Consider the following 26880-nt stretch of genomic DNA (forward strand, 5'->3'; position numbering starts at 1 on the left):
AATGTTGAATTTGGCCCACTGGAAAAGTTAAGAACTCAAGATTTAGGAGTGTTTCTCGATAGCTCTTTCTCATTTGAGAAACAAATAAATGTTGTTATTAAAACCAGCTGTAAGCTTTATATTGTTGATTGTCATTTCCCATATGGAAAAGATATATAAATCTTATAAAGTTTGTATCTGTCTTGTGTGAAACTTGTATGAAAAGCATACAAGAGTGAAAACAGATATAAGATCCCTTGAAAAATTATATAATGAAACTTGTATGTTTTCGATACTTACTAAAACAATATATGAAAGTAATGAGGAAATGGCCACTTTCGTGAGTATGACTTTCATCATATAAGTTTTTAGTCTTTTCCATATGGGATATGCTTAAAAATATTTACTCATACATGCTTAGTTTTATAATCGATTGGATGATGATAGAGGTTTGATCCTTAGTAGTCTGTAAAGACTCTGTGTGCCTTCCAGAGTGCTCTGGCATGCACACACCACTTGGGGCCATGAGAGAGGTCGTACCCTCTCTTACTGATTTATGGTGTAGGACAGGGGTCTCAAACTCAATTTAGCTGGGGGCCGCTGCAGGCAGAGTCTGGGTGAGGCTGGGCCGCATTAGGTTTTCCACAAGAAAGACATGGTTAAAAAATTCCAATCTTCTCAAATCTCTTTATTTTTATTTTTTAACAGAAAATATGAAAAATAAATAAACAAATTAAGAATTAATAAGAAAATCAATCAATCTGTAATACATAAATAAAATAATAATAAGATATTTTTAGTCAGTGAACTTGTGTGTTTCTTTCAGTCTTCTATATCTGCATTGTTTAGATTGAAATGTCTGTATTAACAGTTCTATAACCTTCTTCTGAACATGAATGGAACACTGTAGAAAATGAACTGTTCTTCTGAACATGGCTTCTCTTGCCTACTCCTTGCTGCTAGAGACCTGGCAGCGTTTCCTCTCGCATAGCCGAGCCAGATTTGGCCTGAGGGAGGAAGCAGTTGCGACCCTCAGTATGTCTTGAAGATGATCATCCGTAAGTCTGGACCTGTACTTGGACTTATTGAAGTTCAAAGTGGAGAAGAGCTTTTGGCACAAGTATGTGCTACCAAAAAGGCACATGGTCCGCTTGAACATTCGGGAAAGCCGAGGGAAACTAGGGCTCAATTCTCTCAAAAATTGTCCAAGCTTGTCTGCTTTTCCACTCACCTCCCTGAACTTTGCTTTGAGTTCAGAGTTGCACTGCAGCTCAATGAGCTCCATTTGAAGCACAGAAGGGGCATCTTGCACATCAAAGGAGAAGGGGTCTGCAAAAATGTGAAAGGTGGCTCTGTGTGTCTTGAAGTCAGCAAATCTGTGATCAAATTCCTCCTGTAGCCTCAAAATGACATCAACATACTCGTCAGCACTGAATGGTGTGCCTGCATCCACGAGTGCCTTGCATGCTGGGAAATGGCAAAGGTTTGTCTGAGAGAGCTGAGCTTTCCAGAGCGCCAGTTTTGTGGAGAATGCTCTCACGTTGTCATAGGCAGCACTGACAAGTTGCCCCTGGCCTTGTAACGTCTTGTTCAGTACATTAAGCTCATGTGTCATATCAACAAGAAAAGCTGAGTCCATGAGCCATTTGGGATGAGTTAGCACAGGAACACTAACTCCATCCTTCTCCATGAAGGCTTCACTTCTGCTCTCAACTCAAAAAGTCTCTTTAATACATTTCCCCTGCTGAGCCAACGTACCTCAGTGAAGTCGAGCACATCCCCATATTCTGACTCCATTTCCTCTAAAAAAGCACAGAACCTTCGGTGCTTTAAGCCCCTGGATCTGATTTGGTTGATGCATTTCACAACAATAGACATCACATTGTCAAACTTCAGGCATTTGCTGCAAAGGACCTGCTGATGGATGATGCAGTGCAGAGCAATGGCCTCCTCCACGCCTTCCTCTTCCAGTTTGTTTTGTGCCACCAGTCCATGTTTCCTCCCTGTCATTGATGGCGCTCCATCTGTTGTTATTCCAACAAACCTCTTCCATGGCAAACCAACATTCTCAATGGCATCACACAGCTTGTAAATATCTGCTGAGCGGTGGTCTGGCCATGCATTGGAATTACTGTGAGCAGCTCCTCCATCACTTCAAAACTGTCATCAACACCACGGACATACATTGGGAGCTGGGCAGTGTCGGTGATGTCTGTGGTCTCATCAAGAGCGACTGAGTATACACTGAAACATTTGGCTTTCTCACACAGTTGGTCATAAATGTCACTTGACAGGTCAGAAATGCGATCTGCTGCGGTGTTGGCAGAAAGGCTGATGTTGCTAAACTGACCTTTCTTTCCCGGACAGACTATATTTGCAGCCTGCAATATGCACTTTTAGACAAATGCACCTTCTGTGAATGGCTTCCCTGCTTTAGCAATCATCTCACTAACCACGTGGCTCCGACTGCTGCATTATTCTCTTTGGTTGCTTTCTTGGAGAAATCTTGCTGCCTCAGTAGATCTGTTTTAAGACTGGCAACCCGGTTCGCTCTCTCGTCTCCCTGGTATTTTGCATCCAGCTCAGCATGTCTAGTTGTGTAATGACGTTTCAAATTGTATTCCTTGTGCAGCGCAACTTTCTCTGTGCAAATAAGACAGGTCGGGGTGCCCCTGTGCTCAACAAAGAAATATTGCATTTCCCACTTTTCCTGAAATTGTCGGTGCTCATCACCAACCTTTCTCTTCACCGCAGGCTTTGAAAAAGACATGTTTGGGGCTATGTGACATTTATAATTCTACTTGGTGTCACTGTCGCATTGAAGTTTCAATCAAGCGTTTAGCCGACGGACGGGGAACGTCTCAACGCGTAGAGAACGTCATTTCTGCTTCTTTTTCTTGCAACCGTAGCACGGCGATCGGCAGATAAAAAGCCGGTAGCAGTCTCCTTTGTTTTTACGCTCGATGTTCATGTCTTTCATGACGACACGAACACCGTGGCGTTTGCAGATGGTAGAAAGTGCAGGGATAGCGAGCGCAAAAAAGGCGACTGCTCACGGCGCCGGGCTGTTGTTACAGGAGAAAGAAGCGGAAATGACACCGTGACATATAACAAATAACATCAGCTGTTTCTGATGTTAGTTGTTTTGACTGCTTTTACATTATATTGAAATATATGTAATGTTCATGTTTGCTGCAATGCAAACGCAGTGATGCAAATAAAAACATGGAGCCACAAATTACGGTGCGACCCTATAATTAGTCCGGGTTACCGGGGACTGTTGTTGCCGATGAACAGGTGTCGCTATGTGACTGCAGACTAAATTGGGCTGCATTGAGTTCATGACTTTTCTTTTATCCCGCCGCCTACGCATCACTGTGAGAGTTAATATGAGATCTCTCTCTGTGGAAAAATAACTTTAAATCCCACTGACGTGTGTATAAATCTATATACGTATAATGTCCCGCTGGGCAGCAACTTAAAAAAACAACTTTTTTTGAAGTGTTGTGAACGCAGCGCGCTGGGGCGAATGTCGGCGTTTGCCCAATAGAAAGGAGGAAGCCAGCCAGGCACAGGAAAGAAAGAAACACTCCAGGGCAACGCTGCTGGAACTTTGACTCATTGAGAAATGTTTCCCTGCTTGCATCAAGCCCGGCTGGTGTCCCCTGAGATCCATATCCCACCCTGATTGGTGGGTTAATTCAGCTCCGCCCACAACACTGTAAAGTGTCATACATTATCAAACTAACATTACATTTTCATATTAAGGTGGGGCCAAAAACTATCGTCCTGCGGGCCGCAATTGGCCCGCCGGCCACGAGTTTGAGACCCCTGGTGTAGGAGGACACCTGCTCTGTGTCTGGTTAAGTATAAGAGCCCTTTGTTAGGGGGACCGCTGGACTCTTAGCACCAGCTTTGGGGTCACAGGGTCACATCTGGAACACACACACACACACACACACACACACACACACACAGACACACACACACACACAGACACACACACACACACACACACACACAGACACACACACACACACACACACACACACACAGACACACACACACACACAGACACACACACACACACACACACACACAGACACACACACACACACACACACACACACACACACACAGACACACACACGCACGCACACACACACACACACACACACACACGCGCGCACAGACACACGCGCACACACGCGCACAGACACACACACAGACACACACACACACAGACACACACACACACACAGACACACACACGCAGACACACACACACGCGCACAGACACGCGCACAGACACACACGCGCACAGACACACACACACACAGACACACACGCAGACACACACACACGCAGACACACACACACGCAGACACACACACACACAGACACACACACACACACACACACACACTATGCACAGCCTGGTACTCTTTGTTCATACCTGTGTAAGACGTCATAATGAACTTGTGCATATTCATGTAAGCTCAATAAAGAGCAGTGTTACGAGGGAGCAGACGAGAGCGACTGAGGTCAAGTGAAGGAACGGCGCTGTCACAGTTCTCTCCCTCATCAATTGTCTGGTTCCAGCGGTGGGTCTGTGCTAGACGACCCATCACCAGCTTTTTCCACTGGTTACCAGTACGTGGTAGAATCCACTTCCAGATCTGGTTGTCTTTAAATCTGTGAATGGATTGGCTCCATCTTATCTCTCTTTAACAAAAGAATCCAAGTGGAGCCCTCAGGTCTGCAGATAAGCAGCTTCTGACCAGAACTAGACGTAAAAACAGAGGTGAGCTTTATCGATGGCTGCAGCCAAACTCTGGAACAGTCGCCCTTCACATCAGGTCGTCACCAACACTGGACATTTTTAAAAGCCGGTTGGAAACACATTTGTACTCTGTAGCTTTCAATCCTGACCAGTCTTTATAGTCATTACTGTGTATGTTTCCTATTTTCTCTCTACTCTGTGCAGCACTTTGGCTCAAGCTGTTTTTAAATGTGCTGATAAATAAATGTAGATTTCTTTGAATAAAACAGTGGAGCCGAGCTTTGAGCTCAGTGTGTAACAGTGTGTGTGTGAGAGCCATGTAATGTCCATGTGTGCATGCTGACTGTGCTGCTCTGACCCCCCTCCTCCTTTCAGGGTGGAGCCTGCTGGAGTCCGATGGTTGAGACCAGGTCTGAGGAAGTGTAAGTGTGTTTTTAATGGGATTCATGAAAACAAAGCAGCACACATTCAACCATCTTCATCATGTCAGGAGTCATCATCAAAGTGTCAATCAATGAACAGATGATGGATCAATAACTGCAGCTGGATTGTGTTTGTTCTCTCCATCAGATTCCTGTCAACTCACAATCGACACAAACACAGTGAACACAGAGCTCCAACTGTCTGACAACAACAGGAAGGTGACACGTGTGTGGGAGGTTCAGTCATATCCTGATCATCCAGACAGATTTGATGATTATCAGCTGCTGTGTAGAAATGGTCTGACTGGTCGCTGTTACTGGGAGGTCGAGTGGAGAGGAGGCGTTAATATATCAGTGAGTTACAGAAGCATCAGAAGGAAAGGAGGCAGTGATGACTGTGAGTTTGGATACAATGATCAGTCCTGGAGTCTGTGGTGCTCTGATCGTGGTCCTCAGTCTGTCTGTCACAATAACAGAGTAACATCCATCTCCTCCATCTCCTCCTCCTCCTCCTCTGTCTCTAACAGAGCAGCAGTGTATGTGGACTGTCCTGCTGGCACTCTGTCCTTCTACAGAGTCTCCTCTGACACTCTGATCCACCTCCACACCTTCAACACCACATTCACTCAAACTCTTTATCCTGGGTTTAGGTTCTGGCCTCGTGCCTCAGTGTCCCTGTGCTGAGTGGAGTGTAAAGAGTGTCTCCTGTTACAGAAACACTCTGACTGTTGAACAGATAGTTCAGTCTGTACATGTCTGTCTCTTTCACTCACAAACACGTTTTCAGATTCATGGATTCAATCAGTTGATGTTTGAAACTCTTCTAAATGATTCCTTGTAAACTTCTTCCTCTTCAGTCACAAACAAACAGGAAGTGATGTCACATGTGTTCCTGTCCACACAGCAGAATGAGTCTATTGCTGACAGTGATGTACAAACAGAGTGAGCATTTCTGAGGCCCAAAATAAACTGAGTAGTTCACTGAATGAACAATGGACTGTGAGCTCAGTTCCTTCATCATTAGTATGGATTATATATGTATATGTATTATATTAGTATCATATATATCAGGTGCTGCTGCTTTCAGTCATTGTGCAAATGTGCTGTTTGTAAGCTTGTAAAGCTGCAGTCAGCTGAGACTGAAGAAGTCACCTGATCAGTGAGCAAACGTTTCTGAAAACGTCCAGATGAACAGAATCAACCTTTTGGGATCAGCCAGCAATGCAGCATCATTGTTGTTCAGCTTCAGAGGTTTGCAGGAATGAACTGATGACCAGAAACAGCTGCAAAGTCCAAGAAAATACCAGCTGGAGTTCAGCTGCATTTGAAGAAGTCAAAGAAAAGTAAGGATGGCAAAGGGCGACGTTTTCTTCCAAAGAGCTGCAAACATGGTCGACGCCTCATTAGAAGAATCATCTGGACATTTGTGAGGAACTCTAACCAAGAAAGCAACGTCACACAGATCCAACAGACAGTTTCCATGACTGCAAGTGTTGAGTGGAAAAATGCTACATTGCATTATTGCATCCTCTCACCACAGGAGGCGCTGTTGCACCACTGATTGCTGATCAGCTGTTCTCTGATGATCTGATTGATACTGTGAATAACGGGACTCACTGAACTCTGTGACACAGTGAAGATTACAGAGTTTAACTTCACCCTTTAAGACTGACCACAGAACCAAGTCCGCCAGAGCTTTTGTTATATTTTTACATGCTGTGGAGCCATTTGTGGGAGCATTTCAAGTTGCTATACATCAATACAGCTGTTATAGCCCTAATTTTAATAATATGTATGCATTAAGTCCATAGTAACTACATAAACTGCAAAAACAACCTCTGCTCATCCATCTCTGTGTGTATCAGGATACATTTGGTTCATAATACACAGAAAAATCAGAGTTATTACCTGTAATAAATGTGAAAGATTCCTGCAGTGATAACCAGGCAGGACTGAAACACATCCAAGCTGTCACCACGGTAACAGCACCGCCCATCCACAGGTGAGGGGAGGAGCAAAAAGAGGGACTTTGACCATTTTATACTAAAAACACTCAACTAATGTTTCTAATATGAAACAAATAAGCCCACATTAATGTGAGCGTTTATTAAATAATAATAATGATGATTTCCTCCTGATCTCATTTCCACAGCAGAGAAAACTGTGGTGTATATTGAGGTGGAGGGTGTGGTCTGTGGCTCAGGTGTAGAGTGAGGGTGGGGTGCACCACAGCAGCATGCTGGGACTGCTGAGGGTGGAGGAGGGAGTGATGATGACATCAGAGCTGCAGCACAGAGACCAGTGAACACACAGTCTGTTCATCTTTGCATAGATACAATATACAGCACAATATTGAATGACAGACACGCTGTGGGAGCTTCCACAGATACACTGACGTCAGCATCCAGAGTCCTCCTGCTGCTCCCCCCTCAGAGCCCCGTGATCAGCACCAACACATTCAGTTAGATGACAGAGTCCAGCTGCAGCTAGAATCAGCTCCCCTCTGTGAACAACAGCACAGCGTCAGTGTTTCACACTCAGTGAAAGGAGGAAACAGCAGAAGAACACCATGTGTGCTACGTTTCCCAGGACACACTACAAACTGCACAAATACAGAGCAGCACGTGGAAGGACCTGCAGCTGCATTTACAGAGCTGCAGACAGCGTGATGTCCTGTATGGACAGGTGGAAGGAACCAAGTCCTCAGCTGGAACACTCGTGTTTGTCCACAGACAGGAAACACAGCAGGAAACTTCCTGACAGAAGTGCAGCTCATGGATAACACACTTCCTGTCAGTCAGAATGAGGCTGCAGCCAAACACAGAAAGGTGTTTTTGTCCAGATGAGCCCAGAGAAGAAACACGAGTGTTCACAGACATCAGAAGCTCAGAGAGGTGAAACATGAGGTTGGAGTCCTCGTCAGCATCCAGAAGAGCTGCTGTGAAACCCTGAGTACTCATGACAGACTCTGATGGCACAAACACATCATGATTCAAACAGAAAGACAAACATGGAGCTCCTGATCCTCCTGCATGAGAACAAGCTGACATGAGCGCTGTGTCTGAGAGTGTCTCCCTGTCACAGTGACAATAACACAGCTGCTGCTCACAGTCATTAAACTGACCTGAGGTCAGCTGTGCTCCTTACATATGAACCATGTGACCTCACATCAGTGCTGTGGATGACTGTAGTCATAGAAGAGTAGAGCTGTAGCAGGTGGTGTGAGGAGGAGGTGGTGTATTCTAGTTAACGCAGTACTGAAACACTCCAGCAGAGGGCGCTGTTAAGTCCTTATTGTAACACAGTTACTGTGTGCAGTTAGACTTCATACATAATCTGCACTTATTTCCATCAGACATGCTGTCAGTAAATGATTGGTTTCTATTGATTCTACTTCCTGTTGACTCGTTTGATGACAGTGAAACAATCACAGCTGATTGTGTGATGATGTAAACTGTCACTGTTACATTCAGTGTGTGTGACATAATGTTAGTGCAGGCTGATAACAGCCTGGTTCTGTTAGAAACACATGAACGTGTCCATAGATCAGTGTGTGTTTAACATGAGAGCTTCAGCCCTGCTGATGTGTTAAATAAAGACATGCAGGAAAACTGATGAGACTCTGAAATAACTCTTTATATTTATAATGTAACTCTGCATCAAAAGAACAACAAAGGATCCCAGACAGGTTTCTGTGAACAAAGACCATTCTGATGTTTCTGTGTTTCTAACACTTTGACATTATTAGTAAACAGACTGCAGTGAGCAGCATTTATAAAGAGCTTCTATATAAAGATATGACAGCTGTTTGACATGTTTATCACTCTGTGTTTGGACCTGATCAGTCCAGCTGTTTACTTGAAACATGTTCATTTACCTGTTCTGTTATATTCATGTTCTTGTCTCTGTTGAAAACACATTTTAATGTCCCTCAGATTTTTCTCCCAGATGAATAAATATAAAAATGACACAAACTGACTGCAGCTACTTTTTGTCCTTTCTGTCAAAAACCTTCATGTGACTCATGAGAGACACGTTTCAGCTGTTTGTGACAGATCAGAGGCCAACAAGTCATTTATAACACTTTCCATCATTGTTTAAAGTTCTCAGTGTTTCTGTGTTGCTGCGTATAGGATCTCCCAGCATCATCACTGTGCTGTCCAATCATTGTGTGCGAGGTTACCCTTATAGTGCGATGTGTGTTTGCACAAAGAGAAGCATGTGTGTCAAATATAAATAAGCACAGAACAGAAACAGCTGCTCGTTTCTTCTGTTTAGAGTCAAGTTAGTGTTTTGTGTCTTTGTTTGAGGCCTGATGTCGAGCAGAGGTGTGTGTAACTGCACTGCTCTGTTATATGTGTGAAGTGTGTGCTTCTCTTCAGCATCATCTTTGTCACTGCTGATTCCTTTGTGTCATCATGTGTTGAGAAGAGAGAACAGTTATAACGGAGGAGCAAAAGGAAGCCCTGAAATCTGCATCAACAAGGAAGTGTTGGCTCACCAGTGATCCCAGCAGAGCCACTGGTTTGGCTCCAGTTGTTCTAGATTCAATGATGTTGTTGCTACAGATACATGTCAGCATCTTTATTGAATTTTATATGAAGCAGAAATGGTGTCATTAGGAGAAGAAGAGGAGAACAAGTCCGGCGAGGAGGCAGCAGCTCTTAAAGATGAAACAGCAGCTCAGCCCTGAGCTCAGAGAGCTGCACATGAAAAAGCTCCTCAAGCAGATCCTGTCAGAGGTTTGTCATCAACAGGAGGAACTGTTCACATCATAGGATGAAGATGCTGTCAGCTGGATGAAGAAGGTTATTTAATGCAAACGTTCACACTGAAGTCAAATTGTTGTCGTGTTGAACAGATTCATGTACTGATCGTCTCCAGAATGTTAGAAGAGCTTCAATGAATCATTAGAAACAACTTACAGCTGCACAGCTGTGTCAAACACATCTGTGTGTCATTGTGGGATTGTTGTGTTTCTACATGTGACACACGTCTAAAACATGCACACAATCTGAACACAAACAGGGACTCATGTGTTCCCACAGCCAGATGCTGAGAGCCATTTCCTTGTAGTCCTGTGTCTACATACATGAACCATTAGATGTTATTGGAATGATTGTCAGCTCTGATAGTTTCATGTGTGTTTAGCTGGACGCTGTTTGATCCTCGACATGTTTAAAGGTGTCCAGTCCTGAGACACTGGGGCTGGAAACAGCTGTGATGTCATTGGACTGTCACACAGACAGAAGTGCATGAAGTGAGCAGCCGAGGAGCCGCTGATGTTTTGGATTCAACAGCATTTGAAAGGTCGACACAGACACATTTGCACACAGAAAGCTGAATCTGTCATATGCCACAGTGAACTCACTGTTCAGTGTTTTTCAGGAAGCTTCTTAACTGCCTCTGCTGCCAAACAAGCAGCTGATGTCCTTGAGAAGAAGCTGAAGAAGTCTTCAACAACAAATACAGGAAGTGGACTTTCAAATACTAGATTCACTTTAGACTCACAGAGAAATGACTCAACCAGCTGTGTTTGACTATATGAAAGGTCAGTGTGTGTCTGCACACAGACTGTTGTGTTGGACTGTTATTCAGTTGTCTGCTGAATGTTTTCAAATGTCTGCATCTCAGCTGTGATGAGGCTGGGGGTCATGGGAGGCCACCGTAGCAGCCTCTTCAACATCATGACATCATCATAAATGCTGCTGGACTGTCTGATGGGCTGACGGTGAAAAAGCCGTCGGGAAGGAAACAGAAGACGTTTCAGAGGCTGCAGCAGATTTCTTTGATTCGGGGCCTTTTTCAGCTTTATTGGACAGAGCAGTGAAGATAAGTGACAGCAAAGCAGAGAGAAAGGGGGCGTGGCCCGGGTCAAAGCCAGGCCAGCTGCTCTCCACCTCGTGGTCACCTGCTCATCCTAGTGAGCTCCACCAGCAGCCCTTTCACACACTTTACACTGTCAAACACTGTGTGTGGACCTCAGCTAACAACAGGCTACATTTAAGTCTGGACTACATGCTTTTATATTGTTTTTATTCCATCAGCAGCTCAACATCATGAGCAGCTTTGACATAAAGACATCAAACTCAAGCTGACTTTAAGCTACTTTTAATACAGGGGCTCAAAAACAACAACATCTTTATTATATATCAGGACACAAAGTCATTTCATCTCAAAGGGAAACAGCTTTATTTGGAATAACCAGCACTATCAACTGGTTTGGGATCTCCACCAGTTTCATGTCTTTGCAGCTTCTCCAACAAAGTTCCTGTAAAATCAGCATGTTTGTCTTTATTGGTTTGATAGTGATTGATTATTCAGTCCCAATCTGCTGTCATCTAAAGAACAAAATGATGTTTCTATGAGTCACAAAGCTCCAGATGTTGTCGGCTTCACAAAGAAAACAAAGAACTTAAACACAAAGTGTTTGGAGCCAAAATGTTCCCAAGCTGCTCTTTTTGAAATGGCAGAGGTACAGTGGTGTCTAACAGCACACTGTGGAAGGCAAACATGTTATTGTTGGATGAAACTTCATGAATCCTTTGTAGATTTGAGCTGTTGGAGCCTTTCTTTTCTCTTCAGGTGTACAGATGCTGAGGAGGCAGGTGAAGCAGGTGGAGCTGTTGTGATGCTGGCAGAGGGTGTGTCTTAGTAACTCTGTGAGGCAGAACTGGATCCAACATTGTGGATGTGTTGATGTTGGAGCCATTAAGAGTCTCTGGCCACACTGTAGGATTTCCCTTTGATCCACTGTGGGGGCATTTTGGAGTCTGTCAGTGAAACTCTTCATGTTTGTGTTTGACTCCAGTTTATAGAAACAGAGAAATGTGTCATGCTTTTGTTCGGCCTCCACAAATACACACATTTGTTCATTGGTTGGACTTTTTGGAAGGAGACACATTGAAAACCATGTTAATAAGATCTTGTTGTTTCCTGTGGATCCGACACAGAGAGTGGACTTCAGACAGAAAGCGTGGAAGAGATTTTAGAGGCCGTGTGTGGCAACAGGAAGTTTCTGTGTGTTTGCTGATCTTACATGTGGAAAACAACACGTGATGTTTGTGAAGTTCTACAATGATCATTGTTCTCACAGCATTTTGAGTGGGAACAGTTCAAACTGGGAGTAGTGGGAGTTGTTTACTGATTGAAACAAGCTGAATGTTTCTGTGACGATGAAGATCAGCAGCTCAGCTGATCAATGAACTGACATCTATCAGTCGTTTCATGAGATGAAGTCATCAGCAGACATTTGTTCTGACTGTGTGATGAATGTCAGAAGGTCAGGGCTCTGCTTTAGTCACTGCTTGATGATCATTGGCTCATTGTTGAATCCAGGGCCCAGTCTGACCTCTGACCTTTGCTGCAGGTCTTCTGTGTTATCTCCACTTTCATGTCTGATCTTCTGCTGTATCGTCCAAAATAAACATCTGGATCATTTCCAACACTTCAGCAGATCTTTAGTTTGGGCAGTGCAGCACAGAATAACACATATTGTACTATACTGCCCACTTCCTGATCTTATTGGATCTGTGTGTGAGGTTGGTGAAGGAAACACATGTTTACTGAGTGAGTCGCTGCCATTAGGAACTAGTTTTTATATCACAGCCTGGAAATCACACAGGACCATTTCTGCAAGTGAAAAGTCGTCATTGGAGGAAAATGATTGTGTAGTTTGTGCGACTGAAGAATTGTCCCAACTACATGTGCTGCTGACCTTTGACCTTTTCTTTAGGTTCACAGAGGAGTCTGTGGGAACATCCAGAACTGAGGCATCTTGTGTACAAACGTGTTCAGACCAGATGTCAAATGATGTCAGATGTCATCCGTGAATGGATGCAACTGTGGATCGTTCCAATAAAATGAGGCAGTTTTGTAAGTACAAGCCCACTACAACCCATCATCAACATTTTAAATTACATTATACATCTTCACTGATATAAAGCACCACTATTTTAACCTGATTCACTTTTTCCACCCTAACAGTTCATTCCTCAAATCAAACAAGATATTTGACCCTAAAAAAATGCATCAACAAATAATTTTGTAATAAAATATTTATTCTTCAACTTTTACAAGTGAAATCAAACAAGTGTGTTTAAGAGTGAAACCAGAGTGGAAGCTGCTCATACAGAGTCCAACCCAGGCTAAAGTAAGCTGAGTAGAGCAGCACCATCAAAGTGTCGGCTCTCTGAACACGGTGCAAGATCGCCATCTGCAGGACAAAACTAGTTTTTCTCGCCCTCCTCGTCAACATCAAGATGATGTCATCGTACAGCAACTGATTCCCTGTCCGTCTGGAACAAAGCATTTACATTAAAAAAGACATTTACAGAAAATACAAACACCAACAACACATCTCATCATCACATGATATTTTATTATTTATTATATTATATATTTTTATTGTACCATCAACATCAACAAATACCAGCATATTTTCTTTGAGATTGAGTAGAGTGGACCTTTCCCTTGGTTCGCTTCCTGCTCGCAGCATCAGCTGACCTCTGACTTCCTGGTTAAGGTCTCTCAGCGTTGACTGGAATATCAAATCAGACTCACACCATGTTCTTGTAATGTGGTCATGTCTGTCCGCTGTTTGAAGAGCATCTCTGGCCTAAACACAATAGGAAGAACAACAACACGGCAAAAAACAACAACACATTTCCATATTAGATGAAGGGCACCGTAACTGGAAATGGTAACATTCATCTGATGCTGCTTTGGATTTATCTTCTGTTTTAGATCAACTTTGATCACTTCGAGCCATCTTAAGTCCGTTTGTTCTAACTTCTCACTAACATCTCGTATGATTTCAGATCCCTGCTGTTCCTCACCTGCCCTGTAGGTTTGTGCTTTGACCTCCAGAGGGCGACAAATCAGCACAGACAGAGAGCTCCATTCAAACTTTGCTGCCATCAGGAATAATTCTTCAAATATAATCATCAGTGTTTGAGCAGTTATGATATCAGGGACAATCTAGACATGTGTGACAATACTGAACATGTCACATGACACACCTCAAACATCATGTGATCCACTCTCAGTCTGCACTTTCATTCATGACTTCAACAGGTTGAAATGAGCTTTGAAGAAACATTCAGTGAAATAAATCTTTCATGGATTCATGTGAGCAGCAGATGAACTTTACAAAGAATCAGTGGATTTATCTTCTGTTTTAGATCAACTTTGATCACTTCGAGCCATCTTAAGTCCGTTTGTTCTTCTCACTCACTAACGTCTCGTATGATTTCAGATCCCTGCTGTTCCCCAGCTGCCCTGTAGGTGGCCTCAGTGTGTCTCACACCATTTACAGATGATTACAGGTCGTTTACAGTTCAAACAGGTCCAACATAAGAAATATGCAGAAAATATCCTGCTATAACAGTTTGGGTCAAAGTGCAGATGTTCCAGATGTTCTGAGTCTGTCTGTGTTTCATGTTAACATGTAGATGTTGGACCAAAGTGAAGCTTTTTGATGTGACAGCAGGAATGTGAAGTGTAACTCTGAGCTGTAGGAAATGAAACTAAACGGACTTTTTCTCCTTTATTTATAGGAAAGTGTAGGAGAGCAACAGATGAACAAGCGTTACTGTAACAGGAAACATCAGAGGACCTTTATGTTCATCATCATCACTGTTTCCTTGTTCTGTCACAAACACACAACACTTCCTGCTCTCTCTCTCTGATGGATCTGATTGGCTGTTTCATTCACAGGAGGTCAGGGCGTCACACAAACAGCTTTAACTGCACAACGACACACTTTAAATCATCTACAGACAAACCTGTGTGTTTGATTTATGAAGAAATAATAAAGACGTGTGTACAGCTGTCCATGAAGCAGCTTCTCACACAAACTCTGACACTTCAGCCACTTTAATTCCTGCAAAGCTGCGTAATAAAGAGCTGTGACTGCTATGAGCTGCTGATGATGACTGCATGAAGCTCTCAGCTGAAGCTTCTTTCATTTATTTTAATGTTAATGTCGCCTTTTTAAGTCTGTGTGAGGATTTTAATGACACACATTAAAGGAGCTTCTTTGATTAGAACCAAATTCATGTTGATTTTCAGCCTGAAATGATAAAAACTTTAATAATTCTGTTTATAATCATCAACCTGGAGACTAATGAAAAGTATAATAGTGAAAGAAAGCCTTTATTATTTGAGTAATGCCTGAATCTGCTCAGAGACAACACAGAGGTGTTGATGACAGTTTGACATTAACTGAATTAAAAACAAAGTGCTCTTATTGTGAAAATCTGCCTCCTACTTCTTTAAATCATTTGTATGTATTTTTTAACGTCACAGTGAAACATTGAGGCATTAATCTGACACAGTTTGATCAGCAGCTGTGTTTTCACTGACGTTTCACTTTGATTTGTTCAGACTGAGCAGAGAGGATCGGTTCTCTGTGTGCGCACTGCTGAGAAACACAAGCTCATTTCTGCTGTTTCATGAAAAGTGTTATGGAGGAACAAGAAGTTCAGCCTCTAAACTCTCAGCGTGAGGACTGAGTGAAGAGTTTCAGAGCAGAGAGTTTTGGCTCACAGCTTTTAGCGTCTACACAAAGAGACGATTACGCACTTGATCTGAGAACATCTCCACCTCCTACAAACAAACTCTCCTACGAGCAGCTGTCACAACCACAACAGGCAGAAGACTGGATTTCTTCAGGTCAGATTTCATGCAGTTTGCATAAATTGTGTGTCACAGACTTTGTAGTTCACATTTGTGTGACTCGTTTAAATCTTCTCCTCCTGAAAGTGAAACTCTTACAAACACATCAGGCCACAACCTGCTGCAGGTTAATGATTGATCTGAAGGCAGCTGACCTTTGAGCAGGAACTTGTGAGTCTTTTATTGTGTTTAGCACTGCCAAGTGCTGGCCTCTGCTTCCACCATCACATTTACACTGGTAGGTTCAGCACTGCTGCCTGCTTCAGACTGAATCCAGCAGCACAAAGACACAAGTTGAAATGAATAAAATCAGCATCTATTCCTTTATCACTGCTTTGTTACAGAGGAGAACAACGCTCCAGTAACGCGTAATCCGATTACTTTTTTGAAGTAACGAGTAAAGTAAGGGATTACTATTGCAAAAACAGTAATTAGATTACCGTTACTTTCCCGTAGGAACGCTGCGTTACTGCGTTACTAAAACCGTGATTTTTTTGCGAGAATGTCTCACGACAGTGACGTAAGCGAGTGCGCCGTTAGTGACAACAGCTGTGTGCATATCAACAATGGATCATATATCGAGTGCAGAGAGAGTATGAGCGTGCAGCGTTTAAAGCGTGGAAGTACTGACCTTACTTTGAGTTTGATTCCATAAAAAGTGACAAAAACATTAGTGTCCGCTGTGCGTGGGAAGAAAACTTCTTTTTACAGCGAAAAAACCCCTAAACTTCCAACAAGCACCGAGTAGCTACGACGTAATGGGAAACTCACAGAGAAACTCGCGGATTCTTCCACTGACCGCGGCACACCTGCACCAGGGTAAACCTCCGCCTACCCCACTCCTGCTTTACAGGTGAAAATAGAGCAACAGGACCGCTGAGTCTGTGACTTTATTTATTTTCTGCTGTGTTTTACTTGCATCTATTTGAAAGACTGAGTGTAAACACAAAAAATATTTTATTTTATGAGCTGGAATGTGCAGAAAATAGGTTTAAATGTTAAACTAATTTCTTCCAGTCAGAGAATGTTGCATATAATTTAATTTTTGCTTGATGCATAAAGTTAAAAGATTAAATCTAATAAAACAAGTTTTAAAAAGAGACTTTTCCATTTGATTACATTTTGTATGATGGATTATGCAGAAAAAGTAGAATTGGGCTGAAAGATCTATCACTTTATCACCTACTCAGGTTGGAAATCGGGTTTTTAAAAAGTAACTAAGTAATTAATTACTTTTGAAAATAAGTAATCAGTAAAGTAACGGGATTACTTTTTTTGGGAAGTAATTAGTTACTGATTACTGTTTTCAAGTAACTTGCCCAACACTGGACAGAGTGTTGGCTTCATCACCGACACACGTCACCACATCAGGAAACAGCTGGTTCAGTGAGTATTTAAGGTTCACTGCAGACAAACTGGAGAAAAACGAATCACATGAAACATTTGTTACTGGTTTCTGACCTCGTCGTAGAGACTCACATACCTGTGTTCTGCTATCAGTGTGATCACATGTGCTGGTACAGTTTGCCAGGTTGACCCATGTAACCTCCACTATCCTGTAGACGTGGAATATGTTTCACATATGGATCGCTTCATTACTCGACTATGACTGTGTGCTTCACAGGTGCTTACTGAAGTGCTGCTTTACACAAAACCAGACAGTAAAAATAAGAACTGCAGGTCCAGACCACAGGTTTATGTGTTGATAATGATGATGTGCAGTCACTCATTGTCACAGGATACTTCCTGCAATGATGCTACAGGTCACGCAGTTCTGCAGAAGTGGAGGAAACAGATGCTTTTCCTAACAGAGACACTTTAACGACTTAAAGAATCTAACTGACACACAAACCTCAGTTTGTCTGACATTCATGAGAGTAAACTGCTCCTGAATGTTCTGTTAGTTCACTGGATGATTGCTCCTGTTTACCTGACTTCAAATGTAAAGATCCCTGAGACAAACTCTCAGTTTCAGGCCACACGAGTTCAGCGGCGACACGATCGCACAACCAGCCGCGACATTAAAGGCTGACGCGCTCACTACCTTTGGTTACAGCGCTCCACTCTCAGCTCACACGACATACACAAAAATAATGACGCTGGATGCTTCTGTGTCCTCAGAAACACCAGATCGCTGTTCACGAGAAAAGGATGGAAACGGAGTGAGACATCGCTCCCGGCGGACACACAAACACTGTGCTAAGGTTTGTTTCAAAACTGAGCTCCTGGGTTGTGTAGCTGCTGAGCGAGCAGGTGGCACACAAAGACGCGCTGTCAGGAATCATTACATCGAGACTGACAGGACGTCACTGGTACATAAACACTGATCTGTGGTTTACTGACAATGTTCTCAACAACAGACGCACAATCCTGGTTTAGTCTGATTATTTGTGTTGTACGGTTTCGTTAGTCTGACGTGATATTAAGACGAGCTTTTAGGGACGTCAACAAAAGGATTTCACGTGCTGAGGTCATATTTATGAATCAATCTGAACAGCAAACAGCAAATACTTTACCTCTTTATTTTATAACACATATGAACACGTTATAGTAGATTTGTGCAATGTGTGTTTCACGTCTTTATGGGCGTATAGATCTGTAAACAGGCTGATGGGTGTGTGTCTGTTTATTGTAGCGGTGCAGAAATGTTAAAAATGATGATAATAACAACACTTCTCACATCAGGCTACAACACAAACCTCCTGATAGCTGCAAACAGCAAAACCCCCAACGACAGGCACACAAAGAGCGAGCAGGGACCCACCCTGACAGCATGTGAGCCTCCTACTACGACTCACTGTGGAGCAACACAACACCAGGAGACGGAGGATATGAGAGAGGATACAACTGCTGTGGGGGAGCAGCCACACACTCCACAGGAGACGACGGGGTGAGAGATGGTTCGGTGCTCCTAACATCATGTGGACGCTCGTCTGCACATAAACAAACCTCACCTAACCCCACCTCCTTTCTCTTTTTGCAGGGTGGGGTGCTCCATCCTTACACACTTTGCACCACGTGGCTCTCCATCTATTCGTTTACCTTCTTGGGTCTCTTCCTCCTCTGTCCCAGCCCGTTGAGGCGATCGCTGGGGTCCAGCCTGTAGTGGGAGTGGCTGTCCTCGCTCATCCTGTCCCCGTCCACGCCGGGTTATTCCTTTCTTCTTTCTGTCCTCTGAATCGAGCTGACCTCTCTCCTCTCTGGTCCTCGCTCTCTGAGCCGGCGGAGCATGAGAGAGAGGAGTGGTTGGGGAGAGGGAGGGGAGATGAGCGAGGGAGGGAGGGAGCACAATGGTGTTGCCATGGCAGCAGCTGCCACCAGTGTTTATGTGGAAACCAGAATAGTTGCCACACGTTGCCACACTCGCACACTCGGCAGCCACACGTTTGTGTGCGACCTGCCCGTGGCTTCCTCGTTACAGACACACCGAGAGGAAACGCTCAGACACAAGGGCCGAACATGAACGAACACTCGTGTGTGGGAGGAACAGGGCACAGACTCCACGCCGTCGTTAAAGATGGCGTGTGTGCTAAACGGAGCTGTGCGCTGATCGATCAGTCAAGTGAAAAAAACAAAGGAAGCTGTCTGGATGGAGTTTGCTGCTCCCACTAATCAAAGAGATGCATCACAGCTGGAGCTGATTGATGCACAAGCCACCGTTTGCACAATCCCACCGACTCCACGCTTGTGTTTCCTTTCTGCACCATGTTGTTAACACTGACCCCACACTGTGTTCATGAGCTAAAGAAATCAGGATGATTTCACGGACCCACACAGACCCACACAGACCCACACAGACACACACAGATTAAACATTAATGTTCCCAACACAGAGTTACATGAGAATGACAGGACATCATAGCCCCCCCTGCCCCCCCTGATATTACATCACTTCAATCCCAAACAGAAGGAAAGGAAAGATCAAATCTGTCTTGAACCTCTGCTTCAAAGTTACAGGAACACTGGAGTCACTCTCACTGTCAGAGACCTCAGTGTGTTGGAAGCTGCTAGAAGAAGCAGATGGGGGAGAGGAAGAGGAGGGCCACGGTGCTGATCTGAGGAAGTCTTCTGATCAAACCACAGCAGACCAACAAGCCTGACGTCGTTCTGATCCAACATGAAGGCTTCCATCTGTCTATTCTGTCACATCGCACACGTCTCAAGTCATCCTGTTCAACCCATCACAACATAATAGTAACAATAAAACAAAGGCAGTGGAGCGTTCACCACGAGCTTCTACAAAAGTGCACGTTCATTTTAATAAAACTGTTTTTACAGCAGTGTGCGAACATTAATATGTTGTAACCAAACGTTTGTTACACCAGCTGCACTGAACCTGTGGAGACTGGAAGTTATTTGCTGCTGGTTTGTTCAGACCTGTTACTGCACACCTTGCATAGTTTGCATAGTTTCCTTCACTGCATGCAAAGAGACGAGGCGGGTGGAAACCTGCGACCCTGATCACATCACCAGTCCATCACAGTCAAACACTCACGGCTGTAATCTATTTCAAATCAAAGTGTTTGCACGGTGAGAAGAAGCTGGCGTCGCTGGGGGAGCGTGCGCCCGGCTGCACTTAAACACAATCTTCATTGGTGCTGTGAAACATCCACGTCTCACTTCATCTGCAAAGAAACCTGATGCATCGCTTTGGAAATATTTGAAATCCCTCATTTGTCACTATGCACGACGAGTCGACCGGCTGACCAACCTCAGGTTATGCAGCGAGTGCTGAGAAGCAGCTAAATGGCTGCAGTGACTTTATTCCCTGAGTGGGTGTGTGTGCATGAAAGCCAAAGGGGGGCTGTGTAAGAAACAAGGGGAGTCTCTGTTGTGCTCACAAAGAGGAAACCAAGATCTGGATTTTATGGCCGAAAGAAGAAAACATCTTTTCAAAGTTTCCCAGGCCCACTGTGGAGACGCCCACAGCTCCCAGTGACACTGACCCACACTGACACCACCTCCATTCCTCACTGTGATAGGCCGGGAGGAGAAGATCCACACACACGGGGTCAGCTTCCAGCAGGGGCCACGATTATGCACAGAAGGAAGACGGGACACGGCCGGTCCTTCAACCATCGTATGGATGTAAGAGCCTAACACAGGTAACACAGGTCACAGCAGCAGAGCTGGTAGCAGCTTTGTGCGCTTGTAGAAAACTCAGCGGTACTGCAGAGGTTGTGTACTTTACCAGGGAAACGTATGTATTTTGAGTGTGGTTGAAGATTTCCAGGTTGTGTGTTCTCCTGTTTTATTCAGTTTATCAGAAGTGAGCAACTAAAATGTAAAAGCAGCTAAAAAGAAAAGACAATGATAGCATTGTGTGCACAGTGTGTTACAGAGCTGTTGGTGGCAGTCCAATCCAATCCAATCTTATTTATAAAGCACTTTAAAATAGCCAGCACAGGAACAAAGTGCTGCACGGAAAATAAGTTAAAACAATAGAACAACAGAAAACAGCAAAATAAATAAATAAAACACATAAAACATCAAATGAAAACAAAACAAGATAAAACAGCATCGAATCACCTAAAAACAACTGAAATAAAAACCAACATCTCACGTGGTGTCAAAGCTCAGGGTAAAGAGGCGGGTTTTCAAGACTTAAAAACAGGTAAAGAAGAGGCCTGTCTGATCTCCAAAGGAAGCTCGCTCCACAGTTTGCAGCTGCTACAGCAAAAGCAGGATCTCCTCTAAGTTTACGCCCAGTCCTGGGTACATGCAGGAGCAGCTGATCAGCTGGCCTGTATGAGGCTGTCGCAGCTCAGAGAGATGAGATGGGGCGAGGCCATGGAGAGCTTTAAAAGTAAATAAAAGAATTTTAAAATGAATCCTAAAAGAAATGGGCAGCCAGTGACGTGAAGCTAAAACAGGGGAAATGTGCTCAAACTTTGAGTGCCAGTTAAAAGACGAGCTGCAGCATTTTGACTAATATATGATGCGCTGACCCCAACATGAAGGTCATCACAGTAATGCAGCCGAGTGCTGACAAAGGCCTGGATCACTGTCTCAAAGTGCTGCCGTGAAAGAATTGGCTTTGTTTTTGCAGCTGCCTGAGCTGAAAGAAGCTAGATTTGACCACTGCCTTGATTTGACCACTGCAGGTAGAATGAAATGCCAGCATGTTGTTCACACTTCTTACCCGAGCTGTTCTCCAGCGCATCCGTGAGTGTGGCTGTGAACAGAGGAAGCACTCGAGCAGAAAGTGCTCGTGTGAATGAGTTCAGAGTAGAGCAGCTCGATGTGGGAACAACTCGTGGCGTTCATTTAGAGAACGAATATGTTCATGGTTACTGTATCTCCTCAGCCGAGCCGCCCTTCGTGCCCCTCCCACAGCCACATGCTCCGTCAGCCTGCCTGGCAGAGAGGGAGGGGGCGTCTGGCCTAGTGCCAGGCTCTCTCAATATTTTATGAGAGGGAGGGGAGGGAGGAGGTGCAGCGGGTTGGTTGGGGGTTAAGAGACTAGCTACACTGAACTACGACGGGGAAACAATTATCCTCCCTGCTGAATTTATAAGTTTGCTCACTTACAGAGAAATGAACAGTCTCTGATTTTTACCTGAGTTTAGAAACATCGAACAAAAAACATATCAGTTATGAACAGATCTGCATGTCCCTGAATGAAGTGTGTGATCCTCTACAACCCTGGATCCCACAGACTGGCTGTGGGACTCTCAGCATATAGATGCAAAGGGCGTCAGCATGAAGCTCGGTGACTGTGGGTGCAGCAGTTCTGACCATGATGTGATCAGTCAGCCTCATGGGCGGAGGATGATCATAGGAAAGGAAACTCACACAGGAGGAGCTGGTTAATGGTGAGAAGGCAGGTGGATGACAGTCACCACATACTGGTAACACTGGTAGAGGATTGAACTACTGCAGCACCCACGCGGTTTAGCATGTACAAGCCCGTCTGAGGTTTGAACGTCTGGATGATTGGCTGAAGGCTGAGAAATGCTGAGTGTGACACACCAACATCCCCACAGTCAAACACACAGTGGTGGCCGTGGATGGGTGCAAACAAAGCAGTGGCTAAAGAAGAAGTGGGCTAGCCAGCCTCCAGAGCCTCCTTTACTAAATCTGTGGAAGCAGCTGTAAAGAGCAGTGGGCCAAAATCCCTCCGGACATGTCGGCACTTTTTGATCAGTTCAGATTCTGGGAGATGCTCTGATATAAAACATGTATAGACCAGAAACGAACAGAAACATCCGTTATTATCCTGATTGGGGAAATCCCGGTGCTCCAGCAGCAGAGTGACGGGCAGGAGCAAAGCCTCACACAAATAAGAACTACGAGACTTACAGTAACAATAAGAGCTGAACAACATGTAACAGCAGCAGAGTGACGGGCAGGAGCAAAGTCTCACACAAATAAGAACTACGAGACTTACAGTAACAATAAGAGCTGAACAACATGTAACAGCAGCAGAGTGACGGGCAGGAGCAAAGCCTCACACAAATAAGAACTACGAGACTTACAGTAACAATAAGAGCTGAACAACATGTAACAGCAGCAGAGTGACGGGCAGGAGCAAAGTCTCACACAAATAAGAAACACGAGACTTACAGTAACAATAAGAGCTGAACAACATGTAACAGCAGCAGCGATGGAAACAACCTCGTGTTTGTTGGAGCAGGGATGGTTAGAAAGAGACGGCGCTGCTTTGTGCACGGACCAGAGGATCATGTGAAAGGATGTTCTGTCTTTCTTCAACATACATATCTGTGTCACGTATTTACATAAAGAGAAATCGTATCGATGGCGAGGCTGGCGAGGAGGGCCGGCCCTCACCGATCCACCGTTTATATGCAGCCTGTGTCTTTCATGTGTCTCCACCTGGATCCCTGCTGAGCCACTTCCTCCCCAGCCCTCAGAAACACTGTTGCTATAGTAATTGTATCTAAGTGAATAACCATAGCAACCACAGAGATGTTTTGGATGGCACAATGGTAGCTGCTGGTTTTAAGTGCTGGAGATCAAAGGGGCCTAACGTTGTTAGGGAAGAGGAGGGGGGTTAATCAGTGTCGGGGAAAGCGGAGACCAGCGGGGTCGGCAGGAGCAAGCAGGAGGCAAAGGGAGGAGCGAGGAGAACGACGGTTTTCCCTCATGGCACCAACACCCGTCCCATTTCCCTGCGGTCCAATAATTAGCTGTTTGGGGTATACTGCGACAGGAAGACGGCTCCTGCTGTCGAGCTTGCAGTGATGGTTAGTAGCTGCTCCACCCATGCTGTGTGAAACTTAATACACGGCCTCATTAAAGATGGAAATTAGCCTTTGGCTATAATCTGGCATGTTTACATTCATGTAATTTTTCTTTTTACATTTATGTTCATTAACATGCACGGTCCTAAATAAATAAATAAAATAAAATCGCTTCCTAAGGAGATTTGGTTTCAAGGTCAAATTTATTTATATGGCACATTTCAAACAGCCGATGCTGCACAAAGTGCTTAACAATATAAAAATGGTATTAAAAAGCAACAATGTAACACAATAATAACAGTAAAAAACAATAATAGGACAGTAAAAGAATTAAAACAATAACTAAACTAATTCAAATAAGACCAGAATGCTTGGGTCATAGTGTGTTAAAAGCCAGGGCATAGAAATGTGTCTTTAGTAAAGATTTAAATTTGTTTGTGCAGATCTAATATTTAAGGGGAGACTATTCCAGAGTCTGGGACCTGCCACAGAGACGGATCTATCACCACGGGATGTGAGGTTAGTCCGTGGGATGGACAGCATTAGTTTTGAGCTGGACCTCGTGGTTTGTCCTGAGCATAGGCAGAGAGGAGCTCAGACAGGTGAGGAGGGGCTCGGGCATTAATGACTTAAAAACAAAAAGTAGAAGTTTAAATTGGATCCTGTAGGAGACAGGAAGCCAGTGTAGAGAAGCTAAAACTGGGGTTATATGCTCTCTCCGCTTGGTACCAGTTAGCAGGCGAGCAGCAGCATTTTGAACCATCTGAAGACGATGGATGGAGGCCTGATCTAGACCATAACACAATGAATTGCAGTAGTCTCATCTGCAAGTAAGGGAAAGGTGAATAACACGCTCAAAGACGTTAGGAGGTATGGCTTTACCTTGGCCAGCTGTCTTAACTGAAAGAAGCAGGACTGAACACTGCACTCACCTGCTTCTTCACTTTAAAAGAACCATCAATGTAGACACCGAGCTTTTTACACGTGTTTCAAGTAGCGGTGCTTTATCAGGCCAGTACAGGTCAGCCTAATCACTGGTTTCAAACTCCCAGTAATGAAACTGGGGAACACTGGTTGTGCTCAACCTACAAAATATTTCACGTTCCTGCGATATGTGCTGAGCACGCACGACAGACATGAAGCAGACAGGATCACAGCTGATCTTCTCTCGCTCACGAGTGAGCTAGTTAATGTTGGGAGTCACAGAGGGAGCGCTACGATCAACCTTTAAATCAAAACGGTTCACCTCCGACACAAGGCGTCCAGTCGACGCAGAACCCAACGCAAGGCATCGTCTGAGGGTTCTTCCATCCATCACTGAAACAATTCTGTGCAGGTGCTTTCAAAGTGTCAAAATGAGAAGTTTACTGTCAAAACTGTAAATAACAGAGAAAACTGAGATATTTTACTCTTTCACGAAAATTATTAGCTCAGTATTAATTTGATGACAGCAGCACGCTGAGAAAGGAACATTTTAAAACAGAGACACCCCAAGAATCCAGGTGAAAATATTAAGTAGCTGTTATTAGAGCGACTCAAAGGATGCTGAGTGGTTGGGATGTCCCCCAGACCATCACTGAAACACCAGAGCAGCCGCGCTGACGAGGTTCCAGCAGCACGATGCTCTGCAGCCTCTTCCACATGTGCTCAGCATGCAGCGGCTCTCATCTGTGGAAAGCACAGTTCTGGTCTTTGATGGGAAATGTTAATCAGACTGCATGATGTCAGTTCACCCTGCATCCACAACAAAGAAGAAGAAGCCGTATGTAAACATAACATACAAACTGACCGAGGACAAGAGGGAACAGTGCTGCTGTCAGTCCAACGTGTCCACGTCCTCTGGACTAAGAAGGGGAGAAACCGTCCAACTGTCATAATCACAGCCACACACCTGCATCAGTGATGGTCTGCATGACTTATATGTAAACTTTAAACTTCAATAAGGATGCCAGCAAAAGCAGCTTCTTTCCACTGCTGGAAAACTGCAGTGTTTGATGTGAAACAGCAGTAATCACATCAGCGATGGCTTCACGGGGACACTGACAGACGATTTCTGTCCCTGCTCCTCTAACCTGTAGCTCCTTAAATCCAAACCAGACAAAGCTCGACGTGTCCTGTGAGGTTGGACCGCTCACATCCCCAGGTTTGGCTTTTAAATCACATCTTACACTCTGTGCTACAGTCACAGCGTCCAAGCAGGAAACTGCCCCGTCGCCAAGGAAACCTAGGTGTCTGTCTGTTGTCAGGGCAACAGGGCAGAGGGGATGGGGAGCAAAAACACGGATAACGACAGGAAGGCTGGGCAGAGACAACAAAGGCAGGCGGGGCCGTCGGCTGACATCTTTGGATCCACGATTGTGCCGAGCAGGAAACTGAAGCAGTGCATAAACAGATCTGATGCTCACGATCTGTTTACATGTTTTTCTCTTCACGTGGAGTAAAAATGGCGTCATTCACAAGACCTGGTTGTTCCAAATATGTCAGATTCATGTGCTTATCCATCGTTTTCCTACTGATTCTCCACACAGACAGTCAGCCTGTCGTCAGCTACTTTTTTACTTTTCAGTGGCTTGTATGCAACGCTTGGGAACATGCTGGGGAGGGTTACCCATCACCTGCCAGCATTTCAATCAGAGAACTTCCTGAATCTTAGTTTATGACAGCTGGAGCCATTTACATATGTAACACTGCTGTATTAGTCCTATTATATAAAAGGAGGAGCAAACAGTGATGTGTTCTGCTTCCTGCTCATTTCTTTTCTTCTTGTCTCAAACTGGCTGAAAACACAGCACAACAAACACGAGTCACTGAGAAA

General features: G+C 44.3%; 2 protein-coding genes and 1 long non-coding RNA gene across 8 annotated transcripts in view; 1 reads left to right on the forward strand and 2 right to left on the reverse strand.

Moving 5' to 3' along the window:
- LOC309702186 (protein NLRC3-like) overlaps positions 1–26880 on the forward strand; it is a 374484-nt gene that overhangs the window by 199851 nt on the left and 147753 nt on the right. For 4 of the 6 annotated variants that reach the window (XM_082526675.1, XM_082526674.1, XM_082526672.1 and 1 more), the window contains exons 10-11: positions 5138–5184; positions 5333–6652. The exons of 1 other annotated variant lie outside the window; for it this stretch is intronic. In XM_082526675.1, coding sequence (XP_082382801.1) covers positions 5138–5184; positions 5333–5868 — 583 coding nt within the window. In that variant the 3' untranslated portion in view covers positions 5869–6652. Of the gene's footprint in view, positions 1–5137; positions 5185–5332; positions 6660–26880 lie in introns of those variants that run through there. One more of the 6 variants, XM_082526676.1, reaches the window with a different exon arrangement.
- Positions 1–26880, reverse strand: part of LOC309702377 (uncharacterized protein) — a 202004-nt gene that overhangs the window by 150695 nt on the left and 24429 nt on the right. The window lies entirely within an intron of this gene.
- Positions 12737–19107, reverse strand: LOC309702479. The gene is made up of 3 exons (XR_014275540.1): positions 18904–19107; positions 13616–13801; positions 12737–13481 (listed from the first exon to the last, which is right to left on the reverse strand). It is a non-coding gene; the product is annotated as an uncharacterized lncRNA (long non-coding RNA).

Source organism: Aulonocara stuartgranti (genome assembly GCF_965226115.1).
Source record: "Aulonocara stuartgranti genome assembly, chromosome: 3".
Taxonomy (NCBI): Eukaryota; Metazoa; Chordata; class Actinopteri; order Cichliformes; family Cichlidae; genus Aulonocara; species Aulonocara stuartgranti.